At 38.5% G+C, this 20,792-nt stretch overlaps 2 protein-coding genes across 2 annotated transcripts; both read left to right on the top strand.

The window, feature by feature from the left end:
• Positions 1–1,024: 1,024 nt before the first annotated feature.
• On the top strand, positions 1,025–10,933 carry LOC145428260 (uncharacterized). Its single transcript, XM_080300302.1, has 4 exons — positions 1,025–1,502; positions 3,898–4,406; positions 4,973–5,167; positions 9,581–10,933. Exons 1-4 carry the CDS (start codon positions 1,427–1,429, stop codon positions 9,683–9,685), a joined length of 885 nt encoding a protein of 294 aa, XP_080156428.1. The 5' UTR covers positions 1,025–1,426; the 3' UTR covers positions 9,686–10,933.
• Positions 10,934–10,941: 8 nt separating this feature from the next.
• On the top strand, positions 10,942–18,796 carry LOC113018018 (uncharacterized). The gene is made up of 9 exons (XM_080300268.1): positions 10,942–11,080; positions 13,058–13,138; positions 13,361–13,479; positions 13,559–13,631; positions 13,743–13,858; positions 14,190–14,264; positions 15,168–15,236; positions 15,485–15,553; positions 15,645–18,796. The coding sequence occupies exons 2-9, from the start codon at positions 13,066–13,068 to the stop codon at positions 17,646–17,648; spliced, it is 2,598 nt and encodes an 865-aa protein (XP_080156394.1). The 5' UTR covers positions 10,942–11,080; positions 13,058–13,065; the 3' UTR covers positions 17,649–18,796.
• Positions 18,797–20,792: the final 1,996 nt, after the last annotated feature.

The raw sequence follows: 20,792 nt of genomic DNA on the forward strand, positions 1-20,792 counted from the left end.
CACTTTTTGCCTCCAGCAGGCTTCCTGACCTTGCTTTACGTGTGACTTTCCATAGCAGTTATTTTTCTGTTATCTGGACAAGGCTATTTTATTACATATTTTATGTGTTTAATCGTCACAGAGTTAAATATAAGCATCTTTTGACTATGCCTATCTATCTAAACAGCTCTGGAAGAAGGATAGTCATGCATCAACACCACTTCTTCATCTCCCCCACCCCCTTTTTTGTTTTCTCAGCTCTGCTTTTCCCTGCACACCCACTTTACTCTGTCTAGGTTTAGCGTTGTGTTATATGTAGAGATCCACTTTCACTTGCCTTTTGCCAAACAGTCAACTACACCTTTTGCAAAACCGAGTCTCAGTTTGTTTTTGGACTTTTACTTTTTGCTAGATTTTTCTTTTCACCCTGTTCCAGTGTGTGCCTCCCTGCATTTTTTTTATTTACTTCTCTTATTGTCAACTGTCTTTTCTGCATTACTTTAAACCAAAGGTAAGTAGTTTAAACTTTTAATCCGAATTGAATAAAAGTTTATCTGAATATAGGATCAGAGTCACTGCATTTAAGGAGCAGTTGATTACAAAGGCCTCATTTTCAAGCAGTACTTTTAAAATTAAATATTACAGTTTATCTTTTAGTTTTAGTTTCTTGCATATGGATAATTTTGTGCAAAAAAATTGGGCCTAAGTAGTGGCTGCAGAGATTTGAAGGTGAAGTATTGAAATGTGTCCCTGATGGGTACAGATATTGATACTGCTGTGATATGTTAACTGTGAAACATAAAATCTTTTACTAAAAGTGCTGCAACATTGTTCTGCAGTCCAATGTAAACATTTTGTACATTCTCCAGAGCTGTGGGTTGTGCCAGGAAGTTGGGGGTGGGGAGGTTTAGGGTGTAAGAGATAAAATGTACATTGCATTCCTTCTTGTCATGATCTAATGCGCTCTATAAAGTCTGTGAACTAGCAAACCCAGCTGCACACAGAGCACAAGAATAAACAGTATAAACTGAAACTGATTGGTCCGCACAGCCAAGAAAATCATATCAGATGTTCTGTGGCTAAAATAACTTTTTCATCCACAAAATGGGTGGAGGTCTTAGAACGGAGAACTTAAGACCGTTAGAACTTTTCTATCAAACTCAGCTTAAGTCTGAGAAAAAGTACTCTCCTCTCCTTCCGTTCTTAAAGTGCAAAAGTCTTTAAGTATTTTGTCAGAAAGTTTTTTTATTCTGTGTCCAGTGACATTATGTTCAGTTGAGGTGTTGCTGCCCATCTTAAATTGGGGTTTAGACAACTTGCCTCATTCACGCCCATTCATACAACCACTTTTTCTGTGCTCTTTACTTTAGACTTTCTGAATGCAGGATATTTTATTAAAGCTATTTAGCAGGAGCAAAGCAAAGGATGACTTAAATAATAATAATTAATGTGTCCTGTTTGTGTCCCACTGCTTACTTCACATCTCCCTCAGCAGCCTTTTCCAGCATTACTTTCAACAAAAGGTGAGCAGTTTGAATTTTTAATCTGAATTTAATATCAGTGTCTCTGATTTTATATGCATTAAAGTTGGTCACAAATGTCAAATCTGTAAAGCAGCACTGTCTGGTTAAATATTTCAATTTATCCTAACAAACTTGAAGCATTTTATTATAGTTTTTTTAGTAGACAGACAAAGTAATTTTAAGCCTCAGTTTTGTACTATATAATGGCCGTTAAGCAAACGACAGGAGCTAGAAAGGTGGCTATCATCATCCATTTTGTGAGGGAACGTGCTCAGATATATATATATAGTTAGCGCTTTATTATTTTGGTTTATTATTTATCTTTATCTTACTTTTTGCTAGATTTTTCTTTTCACCCTGTTCCAGTGTGTGCCTCCCTGCATTTTGTTGTTGTTGTTTTTTTACTTCTCTTATTGTCAGAAGAAGAAGGAAGAAGGATAGTCAGATCCTGTTGTTCTGCTTTGTCAACAATGTGTGTTTCTGATGAAATAGTACATGAGAATAATCTGAATAAGTTGAAACAGCACCTCTGTTTGTCACCAAACTCATTGTTGCTGTTGTAAGTGATGTAACTTTTTCTTCTTTGTTATTTTTATTTAATTTATTATTATTCATTTTTGCAAAGTTTTTTTTGTTTTTCTTTCTTTACTTGACCCCTTTAACTCATTTGAACTTTGACATACAGACAACAATGAACCAAGACAGTTTCTACATTTGACAAACATCCAGCCACTCTCGTCAGCCCTTCCTGCTTTTCTCATTCCCTGATCGGCAGATCAGGTTTTACTTTGTTTCTGACCATAGCTGGACTGGCCATTGGGCATACCGGGCATTTGCCCAGTAGGCGGTGATTTTTCGTTTTTTGATGGGCAGATGGTTTTTTTGTTTGTTTGTTTTGTTTTGTTCTGTAACGGTATAAACAATGAAAGTTCATGGATTGGCCAAAGTGTCATGATAAACTCTGGGCTGGACCAATTACAGCCGAGGAGGTTGGATGCACCCTCGATCAATGATCAGCTGATCGTCTTTTCTGTCCCGTCTCTCGTGCTTGCCCACTTTGCGCCAGAAAGAGGAAACCAGCGGATGTCGAGTTAAACAATAGCAGCACGTTTAAGCTTGATCAGCTGTTGTTAGAATTTATTTAATATTAATTTCTAGTATCAGCTGATGTTTGCTGGAGCAACAGCTGTAAAGCTGCTGGTCATGATGTCGGTTTGGATATGTGGTCAGAGGGAAACATGAAGATGAAACCAGGAAATGTCCTTACTGAATCATCAGAGCTGAACAGGTGATGGAGAAACAGGTTTACCTTTTAGGTGACATGAATGAGTTGAAGGGAAGTTATGAACTGTTTCTGAGAGATAAATAACACCAGGATCCTTTTTTATGTAGCTGACAGCTGGTAACTGTGCAGGGGCGGATCTAGCTAAGTTTTGCCAGGGGGCCAGGTAGGGCATTAACAGGGAAATTCTCATTTAAAATGTCTGGTTTTTAATAAATAATTATCTGAATCTTACAAACAAAGTTTTCATCTGATGTAAAATGTATAAAAATCCATTATTGTATCTAGTAAATATTAAGTCTAATATATACTCTAAGCTATGGTAGTTTTTCCTTTCTGAAGGTATCATCTGTGCAGTCTACAATTATGTTGAAGAAATTATTATTTAATTATTGTAATGTGTTAATAATTGATTTCTGTGCATTTGTTTTTACATGTGCATTAAATTAAAGACGATTATGTCAATTAAGCATCACGAGGCGGAGGGTGGGGGGTGGTTCCCTATTTTTGGTTTTTTGTTTTTGGGGGGGGGGGGGGGGGTAGGATTTGTCAACCCTAGGTTGTTTAATATTTCCGTTAAGTACTGTTTCGAATACCAGAATAGGGAGGAAGGGAGGATGGTGTAGGTTTAAGTTTATTAGATTGATACATATATACCAACAAGACAGTGTACATCATAGTGACAACAGTGTTTGTTTTCATTCAAAGGCTTTGTGGTTTTTCCTATATAACCTGGTGGGCCGGTCTCTAGTCAAAATGCCCGGGCGGATTTTTTGTCCCAGTCCATGCCTGGCTGGACCCAGAGTGAAATTAATTTGTTATTTCTTATCTTTCATCTGAAAAGTGTCACTTACGTTAATACATACAGGTGACTTTGTTTTAGAACTTTTATGGTGCGCTAATTACATTAAATTTCAACATATCATTTTGTGGCAGGTTGTGGTTTAGCATCAGGTGAGGGGTAGAGCGAGTTCAGGTGACAGTGGCAGGGGAGTCTGGGAGAAAGAGCTGATGCCTGCCACGGTGTGAAACGAGTGGCTTCGAGTTGTGAACTAAATAAAAACTATTAGTGAAACGTGACGCAGAACTGTCTCCTTGTGTGTGTCATAACAGAGATCAGTAACAGAGTGATACAGTGGTGCCCAGCTTGCCGCTACGACATGTCAAACCCACAGAATCTACAGCCAGCTCAGGCACTGGCTCAAATGATGGCCAGCATGGCAGACTTGCAGCAGCAGCAGGCAGTACTGCACCAGCGGCAGACGCAGATGCTACTAAACCTTTTGCCTCAGTCTGGGGCCGCTGCGAATCCGCTCCACCTGGAACTCTCTCCAGAAGACCATCGTCGCCGCTTCCGTGGTTGCCGCATGGGACCACAAGAAGGGCCTTCGGCTTTTGCCCAGCAGCTGCGGTATGACGCGGGGAGGTGGCTGCATCCTGGCAGTGGGGAGGCGCAGCTGCTGGAGGCTGTCGTTCTGGAGCAGTTTGTGGAGGGGCTCCCAAGGGAAATGGCGGACTGGGTCAAGTGTCGCAAGCCACCCAATCTGGAGGCGGCAGTGAGGCTGGCTGAAGAACACCTGGCGGCGCGGACGGAAAACCCCAGAAGATCGCAGCCAGGGGAGGTGAGCATCTGCAAAAGAGTGATTTTTGATGTTTTGGTTTTTTAAGTCTAATATCTTTACTTATGTTAGTAAATACACTTTAGTCAACAGGGTTTATGAAGGGGTTGTATATAAAATAAAGAAATGATCTGTCTTCCAAGTATCTTTATGACTTTATGCGTATTTGTACCCATATTGTCATCAATCCAGTTCTTTTTGATTATAGAACTGTGATGTTATATTTGTTATTTCTGATGCCCTCTTGGCTAGCTCTCTCTTGAAAAAAACATTGTTATTGTCAGTTACGTTTTACCCTGATTTGATAGAAATGTTCTCTAAGTTACTTGATATTCGTCATGAGCGATATTTTTTGACAGATTTTAAGTCAACAAGTAATTTATAACAGCTTAAATTTCTGCAGTAAATTTTTTGGCAAATGCTGGAAACCCCTTTTTGGCAGATGATCACTTTTTGGTACCCTACTGGCCCCAAGGAGCAAACTTTCCGTGTCTGTGCCAGTGACACTGACCATCGAGGACCACTGGCTACGCTCCAACAACCATTTCCTCTTTGCTTTCTATCCCCAGGTCCTGGCAGCGACAGGCGCTGTACCTGGCTCATTGGTGGCTGCACAGACACAGGGACAGGTGCGTGAGCAGTGTGGGGGCCTGGGACATTTTCAACAGGAATGCCAGGAGGACGCCATGGAGGTGCAGCAGGTGTACAGTGTTACCGGGATGTCTACACCCAACTCTGGTCGAGGAGGGCTGTACAGCGTTCCGGTAAGGTGCCAAGGGATTGTACGCAGTGGCGTGTCTAGAAAATCTTTGTTGGGGGGGCCAGGTAGGGGCACAGATTTGGAGAAGGGTGGCAGATGTAATTGGCAGATAATGTTTAAAAAAATTCTACCAACCATTAACCATAATTCAATAATCCTATAAACCTAATAACCGAATGAGCTTTTAACTCTTATTACAATGAGATTTTAACCACTACGGTGCAAAGTTTTTAGATACTGTGTTGATAAAGTACAAGAGATACAATCAGTGCTTTGTCAGTGTTTACTCAGCATTCAAGGACAGCAATATTTGCATAGTATTTTTACTGACATGTAGTGCACATATGTTTTGGGCAAAAACATTTTTGAATATTAAAATACGAACATTTGTAACAAACAATTGACAAATTAGCCAATTCCAATGTAAAACTTTATCTGCCTGTTAAAAAAAGAAGATAATCTTCTCACAAACTGGTGTTTGATTTTGAAACAGGAAAAAAGTGGAGAAACAACTGAAAAGACTAACATTTGAATAAAACCTGAAAGCAAGTAAATACTTTCTCTGCTGCCTTATGGTAAACTTTGGTAATATTGATAAAGAGCAACACTGGCTGATGATAAAATACAATCAGCTGGCATGGTGACACTGCCAGTATTAACCTGCAGGGCTGGACTGGGACAGAAAATTGGGAATTTTGACTAGAGACCGGCCCACCAGGCATTAAAGCCATAAAGACTTTGAATGAAAACAAATGCTGTTGTGACAGTCCCATATGGAAAAGAAATAGTAAAAACTTACATGATTTACTCATGAAAGTGGCCACTTTCTCATTACTTTCATATATTGTTTTAGTATCCAAAACATACAAGATTCATTATATAATCTTTCAAGGGATCTTATATCTGTTTTTACTCTTGTATGCTTTTCATACAAGTTTCACACAAGACAGATACAAACTTTATAAGATTTATATATATCTTTTCCATATGTACACTGTCTTGTTGATATATGTATGATTTCTATACATTTTACGTCAGATTAAAACTTTGGTTGTAAAATTTAGATAATTATTTAATAAAAGCTAGATATTTTAAATGAGAATAAGAAAGAAAAGTATTTCTTTGTGCCCCCCTTTCCCTGTTAATGCCCTACATGCCCCCCTGGCAACACTTTGCTAGATCCGCCCCTGCACAGTTACCAGCTGTCAGCTACCTAAAAAAGGATCCTGGGGTTATTTGTCTCTCAGAAACAGTTCATAACTTCCCTTCAACTCATTCATGTCACCTAAAAGGTAAACCTGTTTCTCCATCACAGCTCTGATGATTCAGTAAGGACATCTCCTGGTTTCATCTTCATGTTTCCCTCTCACCACATATCCAAACCGACATCATGACCAGCAGCTTTACAGCTGTTGCTCCAGCCAACATCAGCTGATACTAGAAATTAATATTAAATAAATTCTAACAACAGCTGATCAAACGTGCTGCTGTTGTTTAGCGCGACATCTGCTGGTTTCCTCTTTCTGGCGCAAAGTGGGCAATAAACAAACAAGAGAGAAAAGCCGATCAGCTGATCATTGATCAGTTTCATGATTGAAGTAGCAACAGGAGAGGGAGGGGAGAGAACGAGAGAAGAAGAGGCAGCTGTGCAGCGTAACGACAGAATAAATCCAGCTTTGTGTCTTTTTCCATTCTAGCTAAAGGAAGCTTTAAAGCTTTAAGGAGCCGTTGGCAACTCTACTAACTAATCTTATGAATAAAATAAAGTTCACTATCAGTAACATCATAGCACCCACCCAGCTGTATAAAAACTCCGTCAAGCTGGCTAGAACGCAGTACAAGTTATTGCAACTGAGGGTAAAAAGTCAGCACAACGAAAATAAACTCCACCTAAACTTGGTTTATATCTGACCCAGATAGACTGCAGGTCATAACTTCTTACCTGAAGTTCAGTTCACCTGACACTCAGACCAGCGGCTGCCTCGGGGCTCTCCTCCTGCCTCCCCTTCCCTCATCCACCTGCTGGCCTCTGTGGAAGCTCCGCCATAGCCACCACCAAACAACTGAGTTATTTTTACACATCGACCTGCATCTGGCCAATCCACCACCTCTCATTGTTCATGCCATTACAAAAATAAAAAATAAAAAATAAGTCACCGGGCATATGCCCGGTATGCCCGATGGCCAGTCCAGCTATGTTAACCTGCAACCAAATCTGCAGCTCCATACAGCAATGTTACGACTTAGATTATATCTTATAACTCATAACTCTTATGTTAGCTGCCCTCAGTAGCATACTGTCTGAAATATTCCACGGCTGCAATAATTCTTTAAGTGTTATTTTTTCCTTGGTATTCTAATTTCACCGAAGTTTACTAAACCCAACAAACTTAATATTACTTACCGGGACATTTATTCTGTCCTCATTTTCTTTCACCGAAAAATTGTTTCCTGCAGTGCCGTCTTTCGTGCTTGGCTCTCCTACCTTTGCTAACAGGCATAGCACAGAAGCCGATGCTGCATTCCATTACACTCGGATATCTGAGCTTCACCGTGAAAACATAATCGGACATTTGATATTTGATTGAATTTTATTGTTTTGCCTTTGGGGTGGCACCTGGGGTGGCCAGTCTGGTTGGGGGGGGGGCTGTGCCCCCCCAGGCCACCCCGCTGGACACGCCACTGATTGTACGATAGGGAATTGGGGTTGCACGCAGACTACTCATTGTTGGAGGAGTTGGTGAAGGTTAGATGTGTGTATTAGTGGTGGGCAGGCACGTGCGAGGGGGGGGGGGGGGGGGGGCTTGAGCACCTGCCCCTTTCCTGATGGATTCCCCAAGTGCCCTTTTCTTGAGTATAATTTTTATTTATTTTTTATTTTTATTACTGTTTTTTGTTTATTTTTGTGTGCGTGTGGAGTCCTGTCTGTTCCCCTCAACAATAATATTTAACTATTAATCATAGTTTTGCTAAGTAACAGGATGTGGTTTCCATCAGTCACATGACTACCATTAACCAATGATCGCCCTTGATGGCAGAGCGCGCTGGTTACGAACCGGGAACGAACTCGCAAAGAGCACGAGCATTTTTTGCCGTCTGAGCGGTGCAGAGCTGTAGGAGACTGATGCAACAAAAGCCAGTAAGTAGGTGTACAGCGTACTCTTTAGTCTACAGCACACAGCAGTATTAGCTTATTTTATACACGTTGGTAAACTGTCTTGTGACAACTGACGAATTGAAACAAATGAGCGTGCTGTGTGTGTAACAGCGGGACAAACATTACCTGTCCTTTTATTAACTGCACAAGCAGTGCTGGTTTTAGCCACCAGCTAACTGGGTAACGCTGTCATGGGTCTGTAGCTCTGTCCACCGTTTTAGGGAACGTGTTTTGTATTAAAGTAAGTTACAGGGCGTTTTCCTGCCTTTCTGGAGGGCTTATATTTCACTAAAAACTATCTAATATACATGTCCACATAATTATGGTTCATTATAATTACAGTATTATGGAAAAACACTGTTTTAAAGAAAAGATATTAAACGCAATATATTAGATTTATATTTCAAATATGACAAAATGCTGATTTTACAGCAGCAACATTATTGTATCTCTACAGTTTAAGCATTTAATAGGCTTTCTGCCTGCACAGAGTAGATAGTCAAACAAACTGAATCATCATAAATACTTTATTATATATTTATTACTTTTTTATTTTATTTTAATTACTTTATTATTAGAGCGCTAGGAATAAACAATAAGGATTCTTGATCAGGACCATGATGCAAACATGTGGCCATAGTAGGATATATGCAGTATTCTGGAGACGGTATAAAATATCACTGTATGTGCCTGTGTACCTGTATGTATGTGTGCATATTTTATGTATATAGATTTTTTTTTTATCATTTTTACTCATGATATGACATTGTCCAGACATGCCCTGTAAGGAAACAGTGACAAAGGGAGCTTTTTGAGGCTAAATGCAGTGGATCCCTCTCTGGCTGGAATAAAAAAAAAACAGCACAGGTCACAAGAACACATGTACCAGTTGTTGCATTGCAGAGGTATTCCAGCATAAAACAATGATAAACACACCTGCAATGTTTTGGTTCTATAACATTTTTCTCTTATTGTTTTATTATAGAATAGATGGATGAGTTTTTAAGTGTGGATAATTAAATAATAGTTTATTGCAATAGTAAATTGTGCCTCAGATGGACAGCAAGTGGAGAGTGATAAATGAGATGAGGAGATGGGAGGAAGAAGAGAGGCAAAGAGTGATTCATAGGCAGAGCCTAGTTTGTTTCTCACAGTTTTGTTGCCTTATGGTTGCTGACATGGCACTTTCACCAATCTTTTTATTATTATCTCATAGCATTTGTTTAATCAGCTACCATCTCTCCTATGGACTTTTTACAGTCTCCAGTCGCAGCTCAACACAGCCCGTTCCTCCTGCACTATCAGGAGCAGGATCAGCAGAAACTCCTCAACAGCAACATTGTACCCCATCAGGTAAAACAGTGATATAGTATGATGCGATTCTGTATTAGATTCTTAAAGAATGTGTGTTGTTGTTCAGCCTGGTTCTATGTGCCTGTTTTTAACTTTGAGCACCCGCCCCTTTAAACAGATCTGCATGGCCCTGGTGGTGGGCGGATCAAACCAAAATATAGATGCCAAAGTTTGTTTTGATATTGATAAATAGGAGCATAATGAGACTGATATTAGTTTCTGTCTTGATACATGCTCAATCATCCAGGTAAGTAAATCCCAAGTTTTCCCAACTATATAAAGTGCAAATGTTTATAAGGTTGGGGAAACCTGCAGTTAGCTGAGACTGAAGAAGTCACTTGGATGAGCGATGAAACGTTTCTCCCACTGAAAACAGTCCAGATGAACAGAATTAACTTTTTGGGATACTGGTTTCTGTTTCTTTGTTACTCCTAGAATCATCAAAGAGGCAACCTGGCCGTCTATCTAAGTGCTGCTGCTTTCAAGTGTCATAATAACATTTATTGTGATTGAAACAAATATCCCGAATATATCATAACCCCTTTGTGTTAACTGTAAAAGGGATACTGTGCAGTTACTATATTTAAACTACAAGTAGATGTGATACAGACTTCTCATTATATGTTTTCTGTCCTTGGTTTTAATTAATAATCCAAAGAAAAGAAAATCCCCCAAACACTTACAGGTCATGAAAATTCATTCTGATTTAGCAGTTTGATCCACCATCCACCATAATTATTAAAAACCACTAAACAACTGATGTAGTTGCCTGATGTTGGAATACACATTTTACCCTAACAGCTGGTGGTTGCCAGGGATGGGGTGGTCACCAACTGGTCTCTAGGTCTGTGTCACTGGTGCTGAATTAGGCAGAAACATTGACTCATGGGATCATGTTTACTGAGAGGCAAGAATGCAAAAGTTTTCCTTTTTTTTTTAATCACTGTGCTAGCTGAGAATATATGTACATATAAGTGTGTACATTTTAAAAAGTGCATGTGAAAGTTTTTGACAGTTTGTTAAAGAACAAATTGTTTCTGTACAGGAGCAATGATTTCTTCTATAAATTCAATTATGCATACATGTACAATTTATAATAATTTAACTTCATGTGAAAGTTGAATATTTATATGCTTCCACAGGATTTGCCATCCATAAGTGAAAAAGGTGAGAAAAATGTATCTCACTCTCATTTTAATACATCTAATTTATTTATTTATTTTCACAGTATTATTTTTGCAACATCTAAAATACACCATAATCAGAAGTTTCAATATTCAGATTTTCTTTTTAAATTGTATTATTTTGTTTAAATCCAAATAGGAAAAAGAAAGTCAGAACTTGAGTTCGACGAATGTCAACCATCTCCTAAACGACAAGACAACTGTGCAGCAGGATCACAGTCAGGTACACACATATATGAAATCCTCACACTTATTCCTGCTTTGTGTCACCATTTTTAACTGAGTAGTCAAAATCAGTCAAATCCACAGTAATCTGTCATCCAAGGTCAAGGAAAAAAACAATATTTCAGAATCTCCTCTTGTTGGGTTCAGTTAGGATCGTAAGGAGACTGGCAGTGGTAACTCAACTTAAAGAAGGAAAAACCTTCCACTCAGAATGAGACACTGTCACTATACAGTTGTACAATGAGATACAGAGCATCTCCTGCTCAGTGTAAACATGCTGGGGGGGTACAATTCTGCAGCGCTATGTACATATGGACAGTATTAACAAAGGGAAAAACATATATATATATAAAATATACAATATACAAGACATAAGTAATATGTAATAAATAGTGTCCTCTGGTGGGACATTTGACATGCTGATAGAACCTTGGGAGTACAGTCTTTATATTGGCCTTATTAAAATCACCTGCGATAATGTGAACACCGTCCGGGTGGGCCCGCTGCTATTTGTTAATGGTGTTCAGCAGGATAGAGAGTGCCGTGATTACATTGGCATCGGGTGGAATGTACACAGCCGTGATGATCACTACTGTTAGCTCTCTCGGTAGAAAGAAAGGCCGGCATCTTACCGACATGTACTCGAGGTTCGGGGAGCAGTGACTGTTTATAATTGTCCCGTTGTTGCACCAGCTTTCATGCACGTAAATACAGAGCCCTCCCACCCTGCTCTTACCGGAGTCCTTTGTCCTGTCCCAGCGGAGCAGAGTGCGGCCTGCTAGCTGCACGCTAGCATTGGGTATTCCCGGGTGAAGCCAGGTTTCAGTGATGATCAAGGCACAGCAGTCACGAACATAGCGATTTCCCACTAGTTGTAATTCCAGGTCATCCGTTTTTTGCACGAGAGATCTGGCGTTGGAGAGATAGAGGCTCAGAAGGGGTGGCTTGTGATTGGTCAGTTGATTCTGTAAACTTATGTAATGTAGCAGGTAGATGAAGGTGTCCTTGGTGGAGCAGGATGTGTTGGGATGGTAGGGCATGTTTCAGTAACTAGGGTGGGGTGTGATCATGTACATGGGACATGTGATTTTCCACACCGAAGCAACCTTTGAAATAGTGGTTCAAGGAAAATGTAACTTTGAGTTTGAAGCTTGTGTGGGAGCATCAGTGTCATACGGCCAACACTACTCCTGCCTGTCAGTCTTGACAATGTCCTTCCTATTGTTTTTTTTTTTTTATTCCTGTTGACTATTAAGTAAGAAATGAAGGTTAGAGTAGTTCAGTTGCTTTTGCTTCCTTGTATGAAGAAAAAAGTATGCTGATGGTAAAGTCTCAGGTCTTTAGTCTCTATAGTTTTAGTGCCAATGACAAAAATGCATGCTTTTGTCAACATGTTGATGACAGCAAAGGTGAGTGGAGAGATTAAACAAGATATCACAAATACGTTTTATGTAAATGACATCTGGAGACTAAAACGTTTTGAAACGGTGCCTGTAGCACATTATGTGTATGTAAACTATCAACGCTGAAATTAATAAGATCTAATGAGATCTTTTAGAATATGTTTTTGTGAAAATGTCAGTATGTTTGCAACAACAGTTTCCTGCTAATTTCACATTTTTTGCCCCTTAAAAAACTTTGGCTCTGTAAAAATCATATTATTCCAAATCAAATGAAATCAAATGAAAAATAAAACTTAAACCTTTGTATCAGTGTAAACACATTTCACTAAACTGGAAACTTTAGATATTTAGATGAACTCTACAGAGTGACATGAAGTCGCAAAAGTTGCAGGAGTTCAATTCAGCTAAAAGACAAAAACATTTACCTCCTGTTGTCACATGAAAAGGGTTATTGAGATAAATAGAAACGTAAACCTCTGACACTTCAGAACCACAAAGGAAAGTAAATGATCTTATTTAGTGAATAATACTTTAAATGTGAATAAATCAGTTATTGCTGATTGTCCCCACAGCAAATTCCATGGAGACATCTGGATTTGTCCAGGACAAACTAACTGAATGGGGATTCAGTGAGTTCATGCAGAGATTTAAAGGTATGAGTTTATTATTATTCTTTAATGGAAATTGTTGTATCTGTAATGGCACTAGAACAGCATCGAAATTTACTGATTCAGAAGTCGGTCTGGATATTCCTGTGATTTATGACTTACAATAAAAAAAGTCTTTCATATTCAAAGTTGATGAATATTAATGTTTTGCAGTGTTAGCTTCATCTGACTTTTGAATATTTTATTTTGTTGTTGGCATTATTTCAGATGAAGGCATTGACAAGGAGACGTTTCTAAACCTTGGAGATTCAATCCGAATTAATTTACTGTTTCCTAAAATTGGACCAAGAGTAAAGTTTAGAAAGAGACTCAAAGATTACTTACAGGTAAGGCAGCTATTTTTTATTCTATATCAGCAGGTCTATTGTTTCATTAATGTGTGATGTGTTTGTTTTGATTCTGTAGATGGAGACATGTCATTTTGTCCAGGAAAAATTAACTGAATGGCATCTCAGTGAGCTGATTCACAGATTTGAAGGTATTTTATTATAGTTTGGTTTGGTCCTTCATAAATTACTGCTGTACTGTAATGCCATATTGATATATTTTTTTTGTCTAATTTCAATTGGAATACTTTGTTTTGTTGCAGAGGAGGGTATTGACAAAGAAGCTTTCCTAAGTCTCGAGTCAGGCAGAATCAATACTTTGATTCCAAAAATTGGACCAAGAGTAAAGTTTAAAAGGAGACTCAGAGAATACTTACAGGTAATGTTTTATTAAATGTTACAAAAAAATCCTGGAACATAAAGCCATAAAAGTTTAAATATACTGAGGGTTTTTTTTATAAAAAAAAAAAAATGGCGGTGAAGATCAGTAGATTAATAGTGTATGCAATGCATCAGAGTGGAGGTTGTGTGTGAGCGCTGTGACATTCAGAAAAATAACCTCGCAATACTCGAGTACAAGATAATGTATTTAATGTAACATTTACTGTGCATGTAATGCATTTCACACTGGTAGGTATCAATATAACAAAATTGATCACACTTCTTTTATTATACGAAATACATCTTAAATTTATCCCTCACCACTGCAGGACTTGAATAGAACAAATGATGATTCTGCTGACATGATGGAAACAAGCGCAGAGCAAGAGAACAATCAAGAAATGGTATGATCTCATTGTGCCTGAACATGGTTCATTACTGAGTTATTAATCTTTGATCATTTTTGTTATGTCATCATGTTATTATAGAAAAATTAATGTTGTCAGCGTTAATCTCCTTAAGTAAAGTAAGTAAGTAAAATTTTATTTAAATAGTACCTTTCAAGATAAAATCACAAAGTGCTTCACACAAGCAGAAATGGACATACAACCTCAAACAAACAAAAGCAACCAAAAGCAAGTTTAAACAGATACATTTTTAAATGAAATGACTGAGTCCACAGATCTCGAACTCAAAGGGAGCGAGTTCCAGAGTCTGGGAGCCATTGATACAAACGCTCTGTCACTGTTTGTTTTTAACCTTGTATGCTGGAAAACCAGCAAGCGCTGGTCACAAGACCTCAGGGACCTGCTGGGGCGATAAGGCAGAAGGAGATCACTGATGTAAGTTGGAGCTACACCGTGCAGGGCCCTATAGGTCATGATTATAATCTTAAAATGAACCCTGAACTTGACAGGATGTCAGACTTGACGTCCTGACACCATAGCCGCATTAACGCAGCAAATCTACGTTAGCTGGTTACCGTGGAGCTCCCCATGGGTGAGCTGGACGCCACTAAACAATAACAAGCTTGTGCCATATTGTTAAAATGACATTATGGCTTTAACGTCATTTTAAAGAGATTAATGCTGACAGCACTAATAAAAATACATTTTGATGGATTCAAGGACTCATATCTTTAGAGTAAAACAGGTGTCAATATGAGCAAAGTGAACCAGGTTAGCTGTTTACCTAAGTCCTCTGCAGAATTCTCCAACACAGCTCAACTGTTTTTCACAAACTGTGAGTAAACAACATGAAGGCCTGTGCCTTGTCTGGATAATTATTTGGTATTTGTTTTCACGCAGGAGCCAAACATTTTTCCTCAACATTTGGAATCTGCTTCAGCGTCTGACACAACAGATGGCAAAGACACGGTAAGAAAGGAAGTCAGAAACAATATTTTTAAACTGGTTGAAGATCCAGTGATTTACAATGAGTTTATCTGAAGACAAACATTTTGTCTCCATAATGCTGCAATAAGAGGAGCAATAAATAATGAAGCTAACAAATTCAAACTGCTTCAAATTAGTTTAATATAAATATCTGAAATGCACCTTCATCACGTGAATATGAAATATTAAGAGTATCGGTAGGCCTGGCTGATGTTTTGGCCTTGTTTTAGATGCAGGACCACAACATTTTTCCATTTCAGTTGGAGTCTGCTTCAGCAGTTGACAGAGGCAGTGACACAGTAAGAAGGAATATTGATGTTTCTCCTCAAGTCATGTTGTTATCCCAATATTATTTGTGTATATAAAACACATGTTTGTTTGTCTTTTCAGAGTAATGAACCAATTTGCTCCTGGGCAACAGTGACACAAGGACAAAGTCCAACCACATTTACAATGTTTTACTGTCAAGAGTGTAAAAACTTCATGGGAAACAATCCTGATTCTTGTTGTTCTCACTGTGCCTCAGTGTTCAACAAAGCAAGCAGCATTCAAAATGGAAACTTCTTTCTGTACTCATCCCTGAAAGACCTTCTGAAAGGTATCCTTGAGAACCACAGCACTGAGTTGTTACCTAAAACAGTTAAAGATGAGCATGATAACATCAAAGATGTGATGGATGGGATGATGTACCAGAATCTCCTCAGAGAGGGTAAACTAGCTGCAGATGATCTCACACTGACATGGAATTTTGATGAAGTACCAATTTTTAGCACCACCAGATACTCAATTTGGCCCCTTCAGTTTGTTATTAATGAACTTCCTTACACACAAAGACAGGAAAATATGATAGTTGCTGGATTTTGGTTTGGCCAAGGAAAACCTCATATGAACACATTTCTGAAACCATTTGTGGATGAATGTTGTGATTTAGCCCAAAATCCATTTCAGTGGAGAGACAGCAGAGGCACTCTTCATTCATCAAAAGTCTTCTGCTTGGTTTGCTCCTCTGACGCTGTGGCGAGGCCACTTCTCCGGAATTGCAAACAATTCAATGGAGAATATGGTTGTGACTGGTGTTTACACCCTGGCACAGTGGTACCAAAAGGCTCTGGCTCTATGAGGTCATACCGATATGATGAAACTAAACAAGCATCAAGATCAAAAAATATGTTTGTTGAAAACACCTCAGAGTATGGTGTAAAAGGAATGTCCTTACTTTCCAGACTTCCTTTGTTTGACATTGTGTTTGGATTTGTACCAGAATATATGCACTCAGTTTTAGTTGGTGTGACTAAGCAACTTATTGGATTGTGGCTGAACTCAGAGAACTCCAAGAAAGACTGGTATGTAGGTCAACAGATTTCACAGATGGACTCTTATCTCCGAATGTTAAAGCCTCCATCAGAAATGAGCAGATCTCTACAGTCACTGAAGGGTCGGGACACTTGGAAAGCATCTGAGTGGCGAGCTTTCCTTTTATTTTATGCTGTTAGTGTCCTACCAGGCATCCTTCAGCCTTCATTTCTCCAACATTTTTTTTGTTTGTCGATCAGCATTCACATTCTGCTACAAGAATCAGTCTCCCAAAATGACCTTCAGCTGGCCCATGAGAACTTGGTACTCTTTGTTAGAAACATGGAAGAACTCTATGGTGAAGAAAACGTTTCATTCAACTGCCATCAGTTGATCCACTTAGCTGACTGTGTGCGTAACTGGGGGCCTCTCTGGGCAACATCAGCATTCAGTTTTGAGAGGAACAGTGCAAATTTAAGGGCACTGCTTAGCAACATAAACTACAATCCTCAAAAAATTCAAGACAAGTTTCTCCGTTGGCAGCGCCTGCCGAGTCACCTTCGCTCCCTTGTTTCTAATGGAAATTCTCCGTTAGCCAGCATTTCACCAGTAAATGAAACCACTGATTGTTACAATCTGCTTGGAAATTCACGGCATCTGGATATCACACGATCCATAAAACTAGCAATAGAAGAGCTCTTAAATCGACCTGTTTCATTCAGATCAGTGGAAGCCTTTGACAGCTTCATCAACAGAAATACTGTTTACTCTGTAAACCATGAAGAGACAAGAGACTGTGTCATAAAACTCAAGAATGGCTGCTATGGAGAAATACAGTTCATCGTCAGGTTTAAAGAGAACTGTGTTTGCACATCCAACTGTGTGTGCTCGGCTATTTCAGTCATTGTGGTCCAGCTGTTTTATATCAAACGTGATGCAGAGGACAGCAGGATGATTCCTGACAGTGCATCAAGGAATATCTTTGTGGAAGTGGAAAGGACAACTCAGCTCAAAGCCTTCTTCTTGAGGGATGTTAGGTGTAAATGCATGTATGTGAATGGTTGGCTGGTGCCTTTACCAAACTCATATGAAAGATATTAAAGTTCCAGCACAGCTAAGGTGCTTTCTCTGTCTTGTATATCATGGCACATGGCTGTTTTTACTACAGTGAAAATCTTGGAAAAATGAATGATGATGAAGTTTTTTCAAAGGAGTTTGGAGTAATTTTGTTCATATGTGTGCGAGATCTGTGGCTTACGTTTTCTTTTGGTGTGACAGTGTGGACATAATGTAGTCAGTGTAATGTAGGATTATATCACTCAGTACTGTATGTGTATTATCTGTATATGGAGGAAATTATGGAGTGATTTGTAAACAGCCAAAAGCTTGCCTTTCCCAACTTTGTATTCACTACGTATTTATCATACATGTCAGTTTACCTCTATTCAAACTGAAATGCAAATTATTGTGACACATAAACATTTTGTGAATTAACGCTAAAAATCCGGGGTGAGTGGATCAATGTGGTTTACTGCATCCTGATACAGATTGCTATTACTGAGATAACAGATCATAAAGCTTCATATTACCTCAGATTATTGTGTAATGGCTGATGAGACTTATTCTGTTTAATGCTGCAATGTGTGCAAGTCTATTGAATATAATACAGATTGATTTTCTCAAGAATGTTTGTATCCTGCTACATAAAAATGATTATAATTAGTCTTATTACTTTAAATATGCCTGAAAAATCTGTTTGGCCTCCTTCTTCACTCTGGATTTGTGCTGCTATTCAGAGTCAATTCAAATTTTAGTGTCGTTCCTTAAAAAAAAAAGAAAAAAGGATGTGTAAATACAGTAAATGATGTTTAGAGATTTTTGAAAAATAAACATGACCACTGTTCATATGTGGCTTTATTACCTTATCATAGGCCAGAATTAAATATCTAAGTAGGACCCTTGTGTTACGATTCGGTGTTGTCAGTGTTTTGTTTTAGGCGTGACTGTTATGTGTTTCCTGCTTTACTTTGAAAGTCTGTCTTATCTCAGTGTGTTCAATTTACGCTTCCTTGTCTCGTCAGTTCTGATTTGCCCCAGCTGTGTTTCCCTCCTGTTGTCCATTCCCTGATTGCTCCTTCTATGTATTTAAGCCCTGTGTTTCAGTTTGTCATGGTCGCGATCTTCCCCCCCGGTTGTAAACAGTTTGGTGTTTTGATGTAAATAAATGTCCTATTTTGCTTTGATGTAAATAGCTGTCGATACTTTCGTTTTGGGATTTTGGTGGAGAACCGTAGTAGTATTTTTTTTTTTTTCCTTTTTTTTTTTCTGTGTTGCACGCCGGTTGCCTAGGCTGGGGTGGAACACTTGTTTAATACCATGTTAAACATGTTTACCGGGTCATGAACCATCGGTGAAGCAAACAACAGAAAAGAAGCTCGTATATAGACTTATGCCGTAAGTTGACCTAAAACTAAAAAGAAAAAACAATCTGACATTTTAAATGAAATCAAACATCGTTTAAAAGACACACATGGCAGTGTGGGAGAAAAAACTCAACACTGAATGCTACAAGTGCACAAATATGAAATCAGCGTGGTGCTGCACTGCACGCATCAATTCACACAATATTACAGAAATACTTTTTATATAAATGTCTTATATTGTTTCTTGGTCCCATCAATTTCTTATTCTTCAGTCATTTCTGAAACAAAGTCCACACTGAATGCCTGCTGTGCATCTGTGGTTGTGTGAAGCTACATTAATGTAACAGCATGCCAGAGTGTAAACAGAGATCTTTGTCTATACGTTGAAACAAGGTTGTGCCTGAAAATTGCTACTTTTATGTGACATTTTATGTGAATATGTGACAAATGATGTTAGAATTATAATTAATTATAGAAAAAACAGTTTAAACCTTGGTGGGCAATGAGCTTAGAAAGAAGGATTATCTAGAAAATGACTTCAGGAAATGGTCGTGTTATAAAGTTGTTTTACAATCTGGACCAGTACAGACTTGCCCCTGACAGTTAAACTGTCCTGGGGGCACAAACTGTTTGTCCTTGGCTTGGTTTCAAGACTCTAGGAAAGGAATGCTGAATGTATGTAAATAACCTCTGGAGAATATAATCTGGAAATTGCATAAAGGGAAACACAAAATGAACAAAAAAGTAATAGCATCCCACAGCCGTGTTTCACACCTGTTGGTAGTGGGGCATTTTGGCTTCTGCTGCATCTTTTTAGTCTGTGCTGGAGATTCACCAACCCTAAAGAAGTCCAAATACACCACTGATCACTGGATCTCAACAGCATTAATGCAAAACATGTGTTTCCATTTCTTGTCTTACTTCTTTTTCCTGTCCAGAGACCGATGTGTGGCAGCAGAAAGGGCCACTCTCTCTTTGGGGCACTTAGCTTTCTCCTGTAGGAGTGAATGTAGTTTATAGTTTATGAAAAAATAATCAGAATACTGAAGATGTCAGAGATTGTATCTTTTTTCCTTTTCATAAGTCATTAAAACCAAGTACTAAAACACTTTGATATGACTCAGAGAACTGAAAACTCAGCATAGATAAAAAAGGAAACAATGTATAAATTGGTAACTATAGCCCAAAAGGCTGATTGTGTTCATCTGCGCGTAGTGTTTTCAGTGAGACAAATGTTTTGTCACTCATCCAAGTGACTTCTTCAGTCTCAACTGACTGCAGGTTTTCCCAAACAGTACATTTGGGATTTACTTACCTTGATGATTAAGCATGCATCTGATAATTAAAGCCCTTGAAGAAGAAAAAAATGCAATGAATAAATCATACACACTTAAATATTGTATTTTCACCACAACTAAATTGTCTGACTGTCTGTATAAAATGAACTTACAGCTATAAGCAGTTGATATTAAATATATGCATCACTAAAACATGACAGATAACAAAGCCAGAGTAATTAGGCACACAACTGTTTTTAAGTGTTTTCAATTTAGCTTCTTTTGACTTACATTTAACTATAGCTACTTATTTTTTCCTTTATCAAATATGTTTGTTGAAAATGTAAGAGAGGCTGAAAAGAACACATCAAAGTACGGAGTAAAATAAGTATCCTTGCTTTCCAGACTTCCTTTGTTTGACATTGTGTTTCCTTGTGTGGATTTGTACCTGAATATTTGCACTCAGTTTTAGTTGGTGTGTGTGTCTTTGGTTAAATGCATGTAGGTACAACAACAGTCTTTACATGTTAAGGCCTGCATCAGCA

This window comes from Astatotilapia calliptera, chromosome 4, assembly GCF_964374335.1.
Source record: "Astatotilapia calliptera chromosome 4, fAstCal68.1, whole genome shotgun sequence".
Lineage (NCBI taxonomy): Eukaryota > Metazoa > Chordata > Actinopteri > Cichliformes > Cichlidae > Astatotilapia > Astatotilapia calliptera.